General features: G+C 44.9%; 1 protein-coding gene across 2 annotated transcripts in view; it reads right to left on the bottom strand.

Moving 5' to 3' along the window:
• The window catches only part of PREP (prolyl endopeptidase), a 112,175-nt gene that overhangs the window by 36,260 nt on the left and 60,994 nt on the right, over nucleotides 1-14,921 (bottom strand). For both annotated transcript variants that reach the window (XR_004382753.1, XM_032858225.1), the window contains exons 8-10: nucleotides 13,633-13,824; nucleotides 9,626-9,823; nucleotides 3,903-4,006 (exon numbers count right to left, since the gene is read on the bottom strand). Coding sequence is in view for 1 of the 2 variants with exons in the window: in XM_032858225.1 (XP_032714116.1) it covers nucleotides 3,903-4,006; nucleotides 9,626-9,823; nucleotides 13,633-13,824 (494 nt within the window). In the remaining variant the exon portion in view is untranslated. The remainder of the gene's footprint in view (nucleotides 1-3,902; nucleotides 4,007-9,625; nucleotides 9,824-13,632; nucleotides 13,825-14,921) is intronic.

A 14,921-nucleotide genomic window follows, 5' to 3' on the forward strand; every position in this document is an offset into this window, starting at 1 on the left:
ATGCAATACCCTCCATAATACCCACCACCAGGCTCACCGATCCCTCCACCCCCCTCCCCTCCAAAACCCTCCATTTGTTTCTCAGAGTCCACAGTCTCCCACGGTTTGTCAGCTCCTTTTTAAAGAGAGGGGCACAGAGGTTCTAATCAATATAATGTGGACATGTCATTCACAATAAAAAAAGGAAAAAGACAGGATTAGTCACTTGCAGATTTGATAACCCCATCTAAAACTAAATTTTTATATGTACCCCTGATTGGAAGAGAAACAATTTTCCAGGATCTGATTTTCAAAATTATATTCCTGAGAAAGATCAACTTTCTACCCGCAGCTGCAGTTAGGAATGGGTAAAGGTTATACAGTTTTGTTCCATGTCTGCCGGCAGAATATTACACCATACCCTCCACGTGCTCCCCCCCACCCAAATTCAAGATGTGCTGGGTCCTAGGAATGTACAACACACAAGCATAGCCCTCTGAGGCCTAATGAGCCATGTGTTTCTCTGACCTTCTCCTTCTCCTCGTCTTGGTCTATCTTACCAGCTGTCCCAGCAGGTAGCTATACGTGGTCATGACCACCATTAATTGCATTTGACTAACCACGCAGCGTAATCCGTGCTGCAGGATTTGTTCCCAACGATAACATGCCTCACAAAATGTAAGAAGGGATCACAGACAGCCCAGAGGATCTTCTTTTTAAATCATATACGGAATGAATATGAATACCAGGGTCAAGAGGAATCAAAAGCGACATTACCCTAAAGTGACTGAAAACAAAAATCTACCCCCTCCCTCGCCCAAATGCTGTGGATTCTATAACACACCATCAGGACGGTTTCCAGTCATGTGCCAATTCCTCTCTAGGGCCTGCTTTTACAATGGTTAGGTCATCGCTGGCAACACCGCTGAGAGCCTGATCAAAACGTGATGACATCTGTCACGCTCACATCTTACGTCAAGGTTCTGCTGATACACGTGACTCTAAGCCACTGCACGACGGAGCTGAGGTGACAGAAGTCTGTGGTGTTGGGATATCAAAGAGCATTTCCAAGGCACCCGTAAACGATGAAAGAATTCTGTTTTGGTAACTCAGTGCAAGACATCTGCTGTGTGTAATCAATAGGCAGAAACTCTGCTGTTGGCATTCTACGACTACTCTGTCCGCAGGCAGAGCTCCACTGTCAAAGTCCGGAAATGAGGAGCAGCGCATTGACATGTGGGATGCACCTGTGTTCTGTCTAGCTACTTTTACAAATTTACCATCTTTCTCCCTTTCTTCTTCCCTACTGCAGTGGTAAAAATAAAAGGTTGTCGTCCGGTAGCTCAACATCAGGGAAGTTTTCTCTGTGAAGCAGAGAGCCAGGCAGAGGACCTCAGCTGTGTGACGCTGCAGACACCGGCGTCACCCAAGCCCGTCCCTCCCCTGGTTAAATGTGTAGATGTCAGGCTACCCACGTGGCTGAGAGATTTCTACTCTGCTGAGCATGTGCTCAGGTGTAATGAGTTATCTTTTCATTTATAAAAGAGAACAGTACAGATTAGCTGGTAACTAGTTTCTCTGGGTATCACTTATCAAGAATATCACCATTGCCAGCATGGACAAGAACGGGTACTTGACTGGAGAAACAACTCCAACTGTTCCCTCCCCTTCTCCCCCTGTGAGGAGAGTAAATTCCCTGTAAGCAGCTGCCTCCCTGGCATTATTATAGGTGCCCCTCCCTCCTCAAACCCCAAGATAACTGCAGACTTGAGCACTAATTATTTGGGGAAAGCTGGAAAGGAGAAGAAAATTATGTGTTTTCTAATAGAGCTGAGGGGCTGAACAGTCAAAATGAGGTGATGACACGGGGTCTCTCTTGGGTGACTGTCCAATTCTAGGGCAGCCAACGCAGACTTCTGCCCTTGAGGGCAGAAAAGGGACAGTCAGCGGGTACTGCTCGGGCAGTCCTGGCATTACTGATGGGGGAGGCGATGGTGTGTACGCACACACCCTGGCCCCGGGGTTTCTGAGGCAAAGACTAGACACAGGCCCTGGGAAGGTGACATGTGACATTTGATAGGGACGGATCTCCAATACATGGAGAAAAGGGATAATAGCCAAGAGTGACAGCCTAATAATGATTTTTTAAGTCTACTACAGGACTAGGTGAATGAGTAAACCACGTAAGTGCCAGATGGACTACTGGCTCCCACAGGATCTCTCTCCAGGCAATAGCTCACCTTGAAAATGAGAGCAGCAGCAAGCCAAAACAGATACAGAAGACTAATAGTATGTTGTATTATTTCAAATATTGACTGAAAAAATGGATTATATTCTATGGGCCAGACACACAATATACATCATGTCATATAACCCTATAGGAATCTTGCAAAATAAAGATCACCTCTTAAAAAAACTTGAAGAGAGGTTAAGTGACTCACCCAATGTCACCCAATGAGTACATGCACATTTCAGGCCCAAAAGAGCTTCGTGACAAAGGCCCTGTGCACCTACCGAGAACATTGGGATTTTATAAGTACTTTTTTTTTTTTAAAGATTTTATTTATTTATTTGACAGACAGAGATCTCAAGTAGGCAGAGAGCCAGGCACAGAGAGAGAGGGGGAAGCAAGCTCCCTGCTGAGCAGAGAGCCCAATGTGGGGCTCGATTCTAGAACCCCGGGACCATGACTTGAGCAGAAGGCAGAGGCTTTAACCCACTGAGCCACTCAGGTACCCCTATAAGTACTTTTTAATATAGACCAGGGATCAGTCAACTTTTTCTCAGAGGGCCAAAAACTAAGTGGGCCATATAGGCCCTGTTGCACTCACCCTATCAATGCACCAAGCCCGCCATAGGCACTATGTCAACAGACGGGCGTGGCTGTTCTCCCACAAAACCAGAGGCCCATTTGCCAAAACCTGATCTAGAACAAGGGGTGACAGGCTGCAGCCCTGGGCCAGATCTGGCCCACCATGGGTTTCTGTAAACAACACTTTACTTATGATCTAGATGTAGCCCACCATCCAGACCATTTCTAGACAGGTGACGGGTAACTCAGCAGGCTGAAGTAATGATCTAGTTTCAGAGAAACACTGTGGGAGCATCCACTCTTTGTTCTATACTCGGTTTCCAGTGTTCGGATTCCCAGTCTGTGGTCTGTGTGGTCTGGTCCTCCAGGTGGGAGAGGTCTGATAAAATACCTGGTACCTCGCAGGTGACCTCTCACTGCAAAGGGTCAGACATGCTACATCCTCAATTAATAAGGGACTCCGTTTCTGGGAGACTTGGTGCCTCTGGGGAGCTGGAAAAGCAAAAGTGGAGCTTCATGACCCAAAAGGACGGGTGGCCAGAGATGGAGCTTGCAGAGCCATGACAATTAATCAGTTGTCATTCATTCTAATATTTTGTGGAGTGCCTCGTCTGCGTCAGGCACAAGTACACGGGACCATCAGATGGAGAAGACGGACTCAGAGTGCCTGAAGAAAGACTTTGTGTAGAGCAGATCTGTGTTGTTACCTGGGACACCACAAGACCTGGGCTAGCCAATTCTCACACAAGCAGACAAACGGTGTTGCTTCGATAGCTCCTGCAGGAAGATCTCCCCACAGGGGATCCGGCACAGGAAGATCCCCCCCACAAGGGCTCTGGCGCAGGAAGATCCCCCCACAAGGGCTCTGGCGCAGGAAGATCCCCCCACAGGGGATCCGGCGGCTCGTCGAGAGCAGCTGCTGGGGGAGCAGAAGCTGCACGCTCTAGGAGGGTGGGACCGTGCCCGCTCCCTGCCCAGGGAGAGCAGGAGCGCCGAAAACACCTGTTGTCCGTATTACCCGCGCTCCCTCCACGGCTCCTGACACACTAGGGTGGCGACAGCCTGGCTCAGGCGGAAGTCAGGTTTTCTAACTCTCGTAGATGCTCCATACCTGGATTGTCTGGTAATCGGAAGCATCGATCCCTTTCACGGTAACCTCTCGGAAGACTCGTGGCTCCAGTTCCTCTTTGGTGAGGTCACAGTGATAAATGATACCTAGAAGGAAGCGGAAGTCCTGGGTTAGTTCACAGACTCACTGGATAGGAGGGGGGCAGCGAGGGTCACACGGCACAGCCAGATGCCATGAAGAGCGAGGGAGGAGCATCAGCGCGGGACCACGGTATTCTCTGCTGCTGAGTAAGGGTCCCCGCACCAAGAGAGCTGAGAACGGCCCAGTGCAGGGGGTGCTATGCGAGTGTTCCCTCCTCCTCATCGCCACCACTTCGGGCCTTCCTTCTTACACCTGTAACCTGTGAGGACATTTTAGAAGATTCCACAGCATTCTGTTGAGTATGAGAAGAGACACAAAAATGTCACAGTGGAAACTTAACAGGTTGTGCCTATGCTAGGTCGCTTAGGAGTGCAGGTCAAAAAAACGGGAAACTTCATGAAAGGTCATTTCACCTTCGAGTTGAGTACGACAGAAAACTCAAACAATTCGCCCACAGTCAACAGCCAGTCAGGGTCTCATGCTGGGAACTCTGGGGCTGCAGATACCCGATGGCCACACGTGGGCGGACACACATGTGGATAGCAATCAGGGACTCAAGATGGCCAGGTACCATTTTCGAGTTACTTTTAAAATTCTGATCATCCCATTAACTGTGTGCAGCACAAATTAATGAATACACTCCAAGAATGCCAGCTTATTTAATCCCTAAATAAAATTCCATTTCCTGAATTTAATGCTATTACACTCTAACATGGAAGAACTCGATCAAAGAAACAATAAGTAAGATGAGATGTAACTATTTGGAAACAAGGACACTGGGGTGGTTTATGAAACAGAATTAGTCATTCACAGTGGCTGGTGTGGAAACAACCCGCCCACACAATACTTTAAACATATGCTATCAAATATATGAAAAATCAATTCAGTGATCCCAATACTTGCTGGAAAACTAGAAACTAAAATGGCACTCCCACAGGGCACATTCAAATTGATTGATCATGTATTATAAGGGTGGTTTGCTTTCTTCTCAACTCCTCTATGCATGTGGTTCATGAGCAGATGAGAAACAACACTCTGCACCCCCAATACGTTTACATTCACTAATAGCACGACTGCTGATCTCTATGAATGCCATCGCAAGTCTCATGCTTACAGACAAATTATTTTAAGGTACTGTAACAGGAAGTATGATCAATATTGACAGAAAGAAGGTAAGTAATATGACCAAAGTACTGCCTTTCCTAGTTTAAGTCATACTTGAATATCTGTTGAAATATGTCTTTGTACAGCAAGTAGTTCCAAACTACACTCTGGGTATACATTTTTGGTGTGGGGGGGACACATATATTCTAATGTACCAAATACTGAATAGTGTCCTTGTCTAGATGAATGTAATCATGAGGGTGAGGCTATTTTCAGAGATATGTTAATTTCTGAAAAGCTTCTAGATCAGTATGTACTTGCCCCCTTCCTCAAAACACACAAAAATCTGAATCTTAAAAAAAAAAAAAAAAAAAAAACCCCAAAAAAACCGAAGAATAAAACCAACCTGGGACCACCAAACAACTAACAAAAAAGACTGCAGACAAGCAGGTGCCATTTGAGCCCCTGACTCATCTTGGGCCACAGCAGCCTGCACCTCAGCCAATGACACAGGCCCAGGCAGCCAGCACTCCCACCTGTGACAGGTGCTCCGTCAATGACCTTACACAAGCCACCAAAGTACTAAAAGACAAATTCCTCTGTGAAAGACCATGAATTGGAAATGTACTCTAAATGCCTGTTCATCCAGAAGAACTAAGACATCATATCCTCTAACAGCAGAACGAAGTAAGTAGACAAAAGGCTCTGGCTACTATGCAGAGAAAGGGTGCCAAGAACCCGACTTCTGCCCTTCTGTTCTGCACCAAAGTGGCACCATGGAGGAGGCTGGGTTAAACCTGAACGTACAAGGCTTAACACATTTGATCAATACTTTCTCTTTACAGATCCATCTGGGTTAGCCTGGACGAGCCCATCACACATTCACATAATGTGAATCCCTATTATCTAATGATGCTTGTGTCCTGTCTGATTTGGCTTGCTAAGTCCAAGGGAGGTGGGTTTGGAGAAGACACCCTAGAACCGTAAACTGGAGAGGACTAGTCAGGCAATCTCTAGGAAATTAATTTCCATGTTTAAGGGGTGAAGACAGAACTGGGTAATGGAAGTCCCTTAAGGCCAGAGGAGGTGTCTGGACTTAAGGAGTCAGGTCTCCTGATGAAAAGAGTGGTTTAACAAAGCCCTATTAGTAACAGGAAGAAGGCAGGGATGATCGGCTCATATAGTCCCAATAATCCAAAATAAATGTAAGGAGGTAAAAGAAATGGGAGTGGGAATTAAGAGGAAAGGAGAAACTCTGGGAGAGACTGTGAAAGAAAAATCAGAGGACTTAAAAACTGGGTATGTACAGAGAAGGCAAAAGAACTTTTTTCTAAAAGATGATCCATACAGACCCACCTGGGTGGCTTTTAATGTTATTAAAAGAAAAAACCTAAATGGAAACTAAAACAAGTCTTAAAAATGTTTGCCCTCCTTGGTATTTACACAAAGGAGTTGAAAAGTTATGTCCACACAAAAATCTGCACAGGGATATTTATAGCTGCTTTATTCGTAACTGCTAAAACTGGGAAGCTTCCAAGATGTCCTTCAGAAGATGAATGTGTAAATAAACCTTGGTACATCCAGACAATGGGATATTATTCAGGGTTAAAAGAAATAAGCTATTGAGCCCTTGAAAAGCTATGGAGGAAACGTAAATGCTTAGTACTAAGTGAAAGAAGCCAATACCATATGATTCCAACCATAAGATATTCTGCAAAAAGACAAAACCGTGGAAACAGTAAACAGATCAGTGGTTGCCAGGGGTTAGGGGGAGGAGAGAAGTAAACAGAGGGAGCATGGAGGATTTTTAGGGCAGTGAAGATATCCCATAGGATACTATAATGATGGATACATGTCATTACAGATTTGTCCAAACCCACAGAATGTGCAACAGCAAGGGTCAACCATAATGTAAACTAGGGACTCTGGGTGATTACGATGTGTCAACATAGGTTCATCAATTGTACCAACTGTCCACTCTGGTGGGGGATGCTGATAATGGGGGAGGCTGTGATGTTGGGACAGGGGTATACTGGAAATCTCTGGTACCTTCTCCTCGATTTTGCTGTGAACCTAAAACTGTTCTAAAAAATTAAATCTTACATTTTTTCATTTTTTGCCTTTCCCAAACAGTCTGGCAGAGGCTTCTTTGCTCATCCCTGTTTCCCAGAGCCATGCACCTGGGACTTGCTATACTGGATTATTACAAGGTGTGAGTCTGTCTGGAGCTAACCTTAGACAACCCTCTGAGGTTCCATGAATACAGAATTAATCAGCTCAACCACTAAGTGGTTTGGGCCACAGGGAATAAGTGCATCGTGTTCCAAATTGCCCTGGCTGCTCGTGGTCGCCCAAGTTCAACCCAAGGTACAAAAGTCTAAGTAGCCTGGGTTCAAGACACAGTCCTCACTGTGTGCCTCCATGGGAAACAAGGTCAGCTGGCACCCACTGGCCAGATGCACACGTCCTAACAGCTGGAGCTGGAGTTATTGTTGGCCCTGAGGCTTTGCTTAGAATTTGGTATCTGTTGTTTACTGCAGTAGTAGACAGCGAACTTTCAGAGACCAGGGAGAGACAGCCTCTGGTACATATGTGCCTAGATGTATATATACATGCACTGACAGTTTCTTGCTTTTGAGAGATCTAGTTTAATGCTCTGATGGCTATTTTTACTTTGGACCAGCAGGCCTGAGTCTAGAAGCCCTGTTCTCTGGTTTTAGATCTAAAAAACTGCATTAAAGGGAGAAAAGAGAAAGACTGAGGCAAAATGAGTAAGACAAGAAAAAGGGGAAGAACAAAGCATTACGACAACAAATTAGAGCTTGTTTAGAAACTGCCTGGCAGTACAGAACTTTGCAACTTTTCAAACTTCACAGCCGTAATAGTCACAGAGAGTGCTTCATTGCTTGGCGTGGAACCCGTCCCTTTACACTAGGTCAGTGAGCCCTTTCTTGCCCAGATAATGAGGAGCTTGTTCCTGAGTCACACAGAGTCCTTGCAGGAGGTTTATAGGCCCTTAGGGACACTGGCTTTTGTTAAGAATAGGTGAGTCACCCCTATCCTGTTCTCCTCATTGCCCTTTATCCATTTAAACTGTTTAAGCTATGGAATTTTCAAAGTAAAAACTCTGGAACCAGTATAAGTTAGGGAAATAAATGGTGAACCCAAACAGCAGTGGGTTCAGAACGATAATCTGAAAGAAATGGATTTTTTTCGGTTCCTGTCCACTGGCTGCCACTGTTCCCCAGGGCAGAAGGGACATGGCATAGGACCGCCCGACATGGGATTCCCGACCTGTCAGTTTCCAACTCCCGGTGCTGGGCATGGTTTCTACAGGGCTGTGGGCACTTTCCCCAGACCCTCTGGGTCCTCTGAAGGGCACAGGGGAAAGTAGAGCTGGCCGGCATTCTGGATCTACCATCAGACCTACTTACAGAAGAATATCACTCTCTTGGTTTCAATAGCCCCGACAGCAAGCTGTCATGCCATTAAGATTCCTCATGATTGGCTGCTCTGTGACTCTCTCTCTCTCTCTCTCATACACACACACACACAAGTAGATGAGGTGTTGCTGCCACCTGGCTGAACCCCATGATGAAAGAGCCGCTTTGGCACCTGCCTAGCTCTCTCCCCTACGTCTGCCGACTGTGCTGGGACCAGTGATTGCCACAAAGCCAGTCGGGACAAAAGGGCAATGCAAGAGCTTGAAAAACAAATGAGGGAAGTGCAGAAATGTTTTCAGCCAGACTGCTCTTAAGATAGGTTCTGCTTGGTCAACATCAAGCTGTCGACGGAGCCAGACTCCCGGGACAGATCAGGGTATGTGTGTGGCTTTGGTGACAAGAAAATCCGGGCAGCCAAGTGGAGAAGCAGGAAAAAACAAAACAACAAAATGAGTATGATCAACTGAAAAAAAGTTACAGAGAGAACTGTTTGCTTTGGGCAAAATTAACCCATACTATGGGAACACAGTATCGTAACTTCCAAGCATGGCTCTTTTTTTTTTTTTTTTTCCTTTTCCCTTGAAACGAGAAACATATTTTCTCTATATGATGTAAGACTACACTTTTAGAATTATATTTTAATTCAGTTTAACAACAGCACAAATTATTCTCAGTCTGTTTTAGAAAACAGGTTTTTCATGTCAGATGAGACTATAGATTTTTCTTTTATGCTTTTAGTTACTCTGCACTGTGTGTATCCTGATCCGTATAGACCAAAGGCTGAACCTCAGGTTCTACGTGTTCACACTAATTTTTTACATCATCCTAGAACACCAGTTGGTCCTGTACCCAGAAGAGAGACTCAGGATATAAGATGAATGAGTGTGCCATTTTAGGCTTTCACATTTCCCTGTGTTCTAAGCATCTGTTTTACTGTTTTATTCCCATTATGTAATTCTGGCTATACTACAGCGTATGGGATTTTCAGTAACACAGCATTCCATTTCCGTTTCCCAAAAGAAACCCAAACATTAGTCTGATTTTTCAGCTGAGTAACACTAGTGAAAAGACTCTCACCTGGAGATAAAAAGGAAGTAAACTGATAAAAGATTTCGGTGTCCTTCTTCTGACCGCTGTACCCCACAATGCTGCCGACTTCCAGGGGGAAGGTCTTGAGGAGAGCACCGGTGGCCAGGTCGTGAAGCTGCAGAATGTTCCTCACGTCATGAAGGTAGCATAACACCAAAAAGTTAGACCTCACGCAAGCAACCCATTCTGAAAAGGTAAGGACAGATAAAAGCTAACATGGCTTTGAAAGTAGTGAAAAGCAGACTTTACTTCACCGAACAACACTTCTTTAACTCCATTGTGCTACGCAGCAATGAGACTTGCAAAGTGATTTTATAACTGGATGTAATCATTCATCTAGTTCCAGCATACTCCTTTAATAAATTATTACTGTCATGTCCAGAGGAAACAAAATATTCTACAGAATATTTTGTGGTACAAATAATCCTGCCTACTTATTTTGGGCCCAGTACCATGGTATAGGAGGTAGAACCATGTCTGTCAGTGCTGTTTTTCCAACAAAAATATATTGCACCCCAGGTATGTGCCAGATATCCTGCAAAGTCCTGGAGAAACAGGCAGGCAGATAATGTCACTTCTGCCCTTAAGATAAAATCATATAAAAATACAAGTAATAACATGCAAGCAGAGGTAAGGGATAGGCTGCTTGGGGACCCAAAACACACAAAAGCCCTTAAGCAAGTGCTGAACTGCACCTTGAGTGCAGGGGTACGAGGGGACGGGTGCCTAGGGTGGTGCCAGAGACAGGACAGCTCTCTGGGGGATGAGGTGGTGGGAGGACAGGCAAATCAAGGAAGGACAGTCAGAGCTGGGAATGAAGAGAGAGAAAAGGAATACGAACGACCAGCAGGGAGGCAGGGAGACTGATAAAGAGAACAAGTGAGACATCCATTTTGAAAAAGATAAAAAGTTGCTCAGTGGTGGGTGGGAGGAGAGGGTGGTGGTGTGCAGAAGATCTGGTGAGCTGGACAGGGGAGGTTAGTGCTCACTGAGCCATTACGGGGAAGATACTGTTTGCACTGAAGGATGACATGAACAAAGATGATAGCAACGAAGGATGTAGAACAGTGGGGGGTCTACAGAAGGAGGGAGGGGAGACGAGGAAGAACACTACTGCCATCGTTAGCCAGTCAAACCACATCAAGCTGGAACAAAGTCTAGGGAGGGAAAAAAAAAAACGCCATTTCCCAGAAGAATCATCAGGACGTGTTAACTGTGGGGATATGGACAGTAAGGCAGAGAGAGGAGTCCTCAACTCCCGGGATTGCGACAAGGTCAAGAATGGTGCTGTCAGTGACAGAGCCAGGACAGGAGGTGAGGGGGCTGATGGGGAGAGGAGAAAGCGGAAGGGCAGGCCCAGAGCACTACCTGTTCTGATGTGCACGGGATCAGCCTGAGGTAAGGACAGCCCCCCCGCAACCCCACCCCACTCCCCCTGGAGGGAGAGATGCTATAGTACATGTAAGGACAGGGTGACAGGCAATGTAGCTCCAACATGTGGAAAAGACAAGCCTTTCATGCTGTGGGGTGTGGTGGGGGGAGGGTCCCGACACCTATTCTTACAACCCAAAAGAAACTAGCGGTTCATGCTTATAAGATTATTAATTATCAATATGAACAAGACATTGGCCAGAGGGAACTCCTGAGGATCACCCGGGGCCTCTGTGGTGCTGGGTTGTCTGGATTACCACAGCAACTTTTCCGCCAAATTAGGACAGAAGAACTCTTACATCTAAAAGTAATTTGCTCATTGTCCAATGCAATTTGTTTAAAGTGCCTCAATCAAACAATATATTTCAGGTGGCCTTAATGTTTTAAAGAAAGTACAGGGGAAAAACTGAAGTAAATTATTTCTGTCAAAGAATAATCACTCTGTGTTAACTATGAGCATGTCAGAATTATAAAACAGATGGAGTGAATAAGGAAAAGACAAGGTGATTTGTCGACTGTCATTAATAAAAGCTCTGACTTTATGGCTGCACTTTATGACTCATCTCTGGTTTTTATTCTCCATAGGGCATTCTGTGCTAATGATATATAGCAAATGCAAGAGCGCTTCTCTCTGAATTGATGAGTTCTGGTGAATATTGAAGGTTTCCTTTTTCTAAAGAACTTATATCCTTAGAGAAGGAAGATTATAAAGATATATCACATCCCCCCAAATCTCTAAGCATCGATTTGCATCTCATTCGATGTACAAGTGAAAGAGAATGTCACCTTAAGACATAAGTAGAACCACTTCCTCAGGACTTTAAAGGCAGAAAACTCACATGTTTGGGGAGATGTTTCTATCTCCGACAGCTCCCTATATAAGGATCACTGGTGCAACCTGACTTGCTCCTGAAAAACACCCAGGCCACCTACATGAAGACTTATGCCACTAAAGGCTCACCTGGACCCACCAAATATGATGGGGCAAAATTCATGTGGCACTTAGGAAGCACTCACTGAATGCTGGCTCTTGCCACCCTTGGAGGGGATATTCTGTCTTGGTTTGGCTTGAAGCCATCAGGCTACTGAAGTCACTACAAACCAGATTCCTCATACGAAGATGTTGAAGGAAATGGCCAAAACCGTGTTCCTTGGCACATGGATCCCTCATCCAAAGATAAATGAGGGTCAGGCGGTGAATGAAGATTCTGAGGAGGCAGGTGGAGAAATGTCCTTGAAGAGAGCCCCTGTCATGTTTTGTCCCCACCAACCCTCCCCCCGCCCAAGGGAGAAGCCCCGCTTATGAGAGCCAAACCTGAGAAGCTAAAAGGACTATGACCGAACATCTAGAAGCCAGAGGAAGGGCCTGGGATACACTGCTGCCTCAGAGTTCCAGAGGTGGGTTTTGCAGGAAAGAGCAGGCATGGGGTTTGTCTTGGGTCCTGTCCTAAAGAACTTCCCAGAAGGACGTGGAGACCTCAGTAGAGAAGAAAGGGGTGGAGTGCACTCAGATGCCCAAGGGCAGAGGAGAATCTCAAGCAAACACCCACAGTAGTGCTTCTTCCAGGGCCAAGAGAACTGCAGAAACAAGGGCCCAGCAGGAAACTCCCCCTGAGACAGTCTGTCGTCTGTCCTTTCCCTTCCACCCCTATGCAAGGCCAGGTTTAATGTGCCAAGCACAGGGCATACTGCCTTGAGCTAAGGGGGAAAGAATCCCCTACTTTTCTCGGATGTGAACCTGGACCTGTCTGATTGTAGTACTTGTGCTTTAAATCACTGAAAGTCACAGCAAGAACTGCTTTATCAGACAGGGCCACTCTGAAGATCTCAAAAGGAACGGTTTTTCTAATTTTGTATCTTACACCTTCACAATTTGGGATGGCGCTAGATTTTACCCTATTCAACCCATCAGCACAAGTTCACATCCTACAAGTAAAGTCTTCCTTGGCTTGAAGGTACCAGACTCTCCTTTTGTATAAAAAATGGTAGCAAACTTCGTGGGTCTTAGTCTCATCAAATTACCTTTCAGGCAATGAATAATTTAGAAAGCAGCATATCATTTTTGGAAAACCACAGAGAAAATGAGTAAGAGGGAACTTAGGGGCACTCTGAAACAACTGCTTAAGGGAGGGTCTCAAGAGGTTAACGTAGCTCCGTGCACATATGAAGTTTCGGGGACATCTGACAAGCCTCTTCTTTTCCAACAAGAGGACTGTAGATCCACTCCGAAATCTACAACAGGTATAATACAAACAGCCAAAGGTTATTCAAAAGCCTAAAAGCTAAGGATTCTGATCTAAATGGTTTACTACACAGAGAGGCAACTGGTATTAAACCAGCAATACGCTACCGCTGGAAGCCCGGATTCATGCTCCACAATTTTCTGAAGACCCTGCGTGACGTCGTACTAACCGCAGAGATGCTGTTCAGACACTTCCTCTCGATGACTGAAGCCTGAAGGCTCTTTACCTTGTAACCAGTCTCCAGAGAATGAGAGTGTGCCAGTTTTTGGCCTTCTCACTAAAAACAAAAGCACACAGTGTTCCAGTAGCACGGGATCTTACCTAAGACATCCTTCTCGTGCTCAGGAATAAGCACTTTCCACTTCGACTCCTCGGGATCTGTGAAGTCGATGTTGATCAGGCGGTAGTTAGGCGAATGGCGATTTGTCTTGAACGTGAACACCGTCCCCTCATTGGTCACATAGTCATATTCTCCTTCAAAGTTGTCGATCAGTTTTACCCACTTCAGGATTCCTGGTGAGAGACCAAAGATCCCTGTCACCTCTCCTGTGCTAAAAACAGTGTGGTTTATTTACGTGTATGGAAGGGAGGACAGAAAAGTCTGTCCATGGAACACAGAGCAGACACAGTATTTGGAAGATCTAAGGCTTGAGACAGCAAGGACAAGTATAGGTGAATTTTAAGGTTTTTAAAAATGTGAAGAAATTTTTTTCCTGAAAACCCCGGCAATGAAGGAGACTGAAGGCCCTCTCCTCTAAGCATCCTGCCTCATGCAATCTGGGAAATCCTCCTCTCCTGAGTATGTCTCCTATTGGAACGCTACCTTCTACCTCAACTGCCACCATACCATTCCACATCTTCATCAGTCCCCTCTGGGTCTTCTGACAGTGGCTCTCCCCCGGGATGATTTCACACGCGTGCACACACACAGATACACACAAGACACACACACACACAGATGATATCATAACACAAACATACACACACACAACCAGGGTTGATTTTACACTAAATGCCACTTATAAAATAAAAAATATAAATTAAAAAAAAACCACCAGGAAGACATCTACTTCACAATGTGACCGACACAGATGTTCAGAATACCTTTCAAAAGTTTTATAAACAAATGAACTCTATGATTTCTAAACTACTGACAGGCAATGCCAGATCTTAGCTACTCTCTAACTAATCTCCTACCTTAAATTTCTCAGTGAAACTGCTAATTGGGATAGTTTGTTTATATTCCTTGAATCTTTCAAGGCTATTTTACATTATCTCATTCATCTCCATAGCATAATATCTTATATGATTTTTTTGTTGAATTAAATTTATCAAGAAAAATATACTCTGATGGTAGAAAGAGGGGTTTGGTTTTTTTTTTGAGACATAACTGAATTAAAACCCCAGCTCAACTATTTAATGGTGTGACCTTGAGTAATCTCTTTATCCTCCCCTTAGCTTCATTTTCCTCAATTGTAAACTAGGAAGAGGAAGTTTATTCAAAAATTATTATAAAGTGACTACTAATACCTACCCACAACAAAAACTCAATAAATATTACGTTAAAACAAATGACTAGAATTAAAATAATAAGCAGTTAAACAAAAGCT

Source organism: Lontra canadensis, unplaced genomic scaffold (genome assembly GCF_010015895.1).
Source record: "Lontra canadensis isolate GAN:19392208 unplaced genomic scaffold, GSC_riverotter_1.0 scaffold14, whole genome shotgun sequence".
NCBI lineage: Eukaryota > Metazoa > Chordata > Mammalia > Carnivora > Mustelidae > Lontra > Lontra canadensis.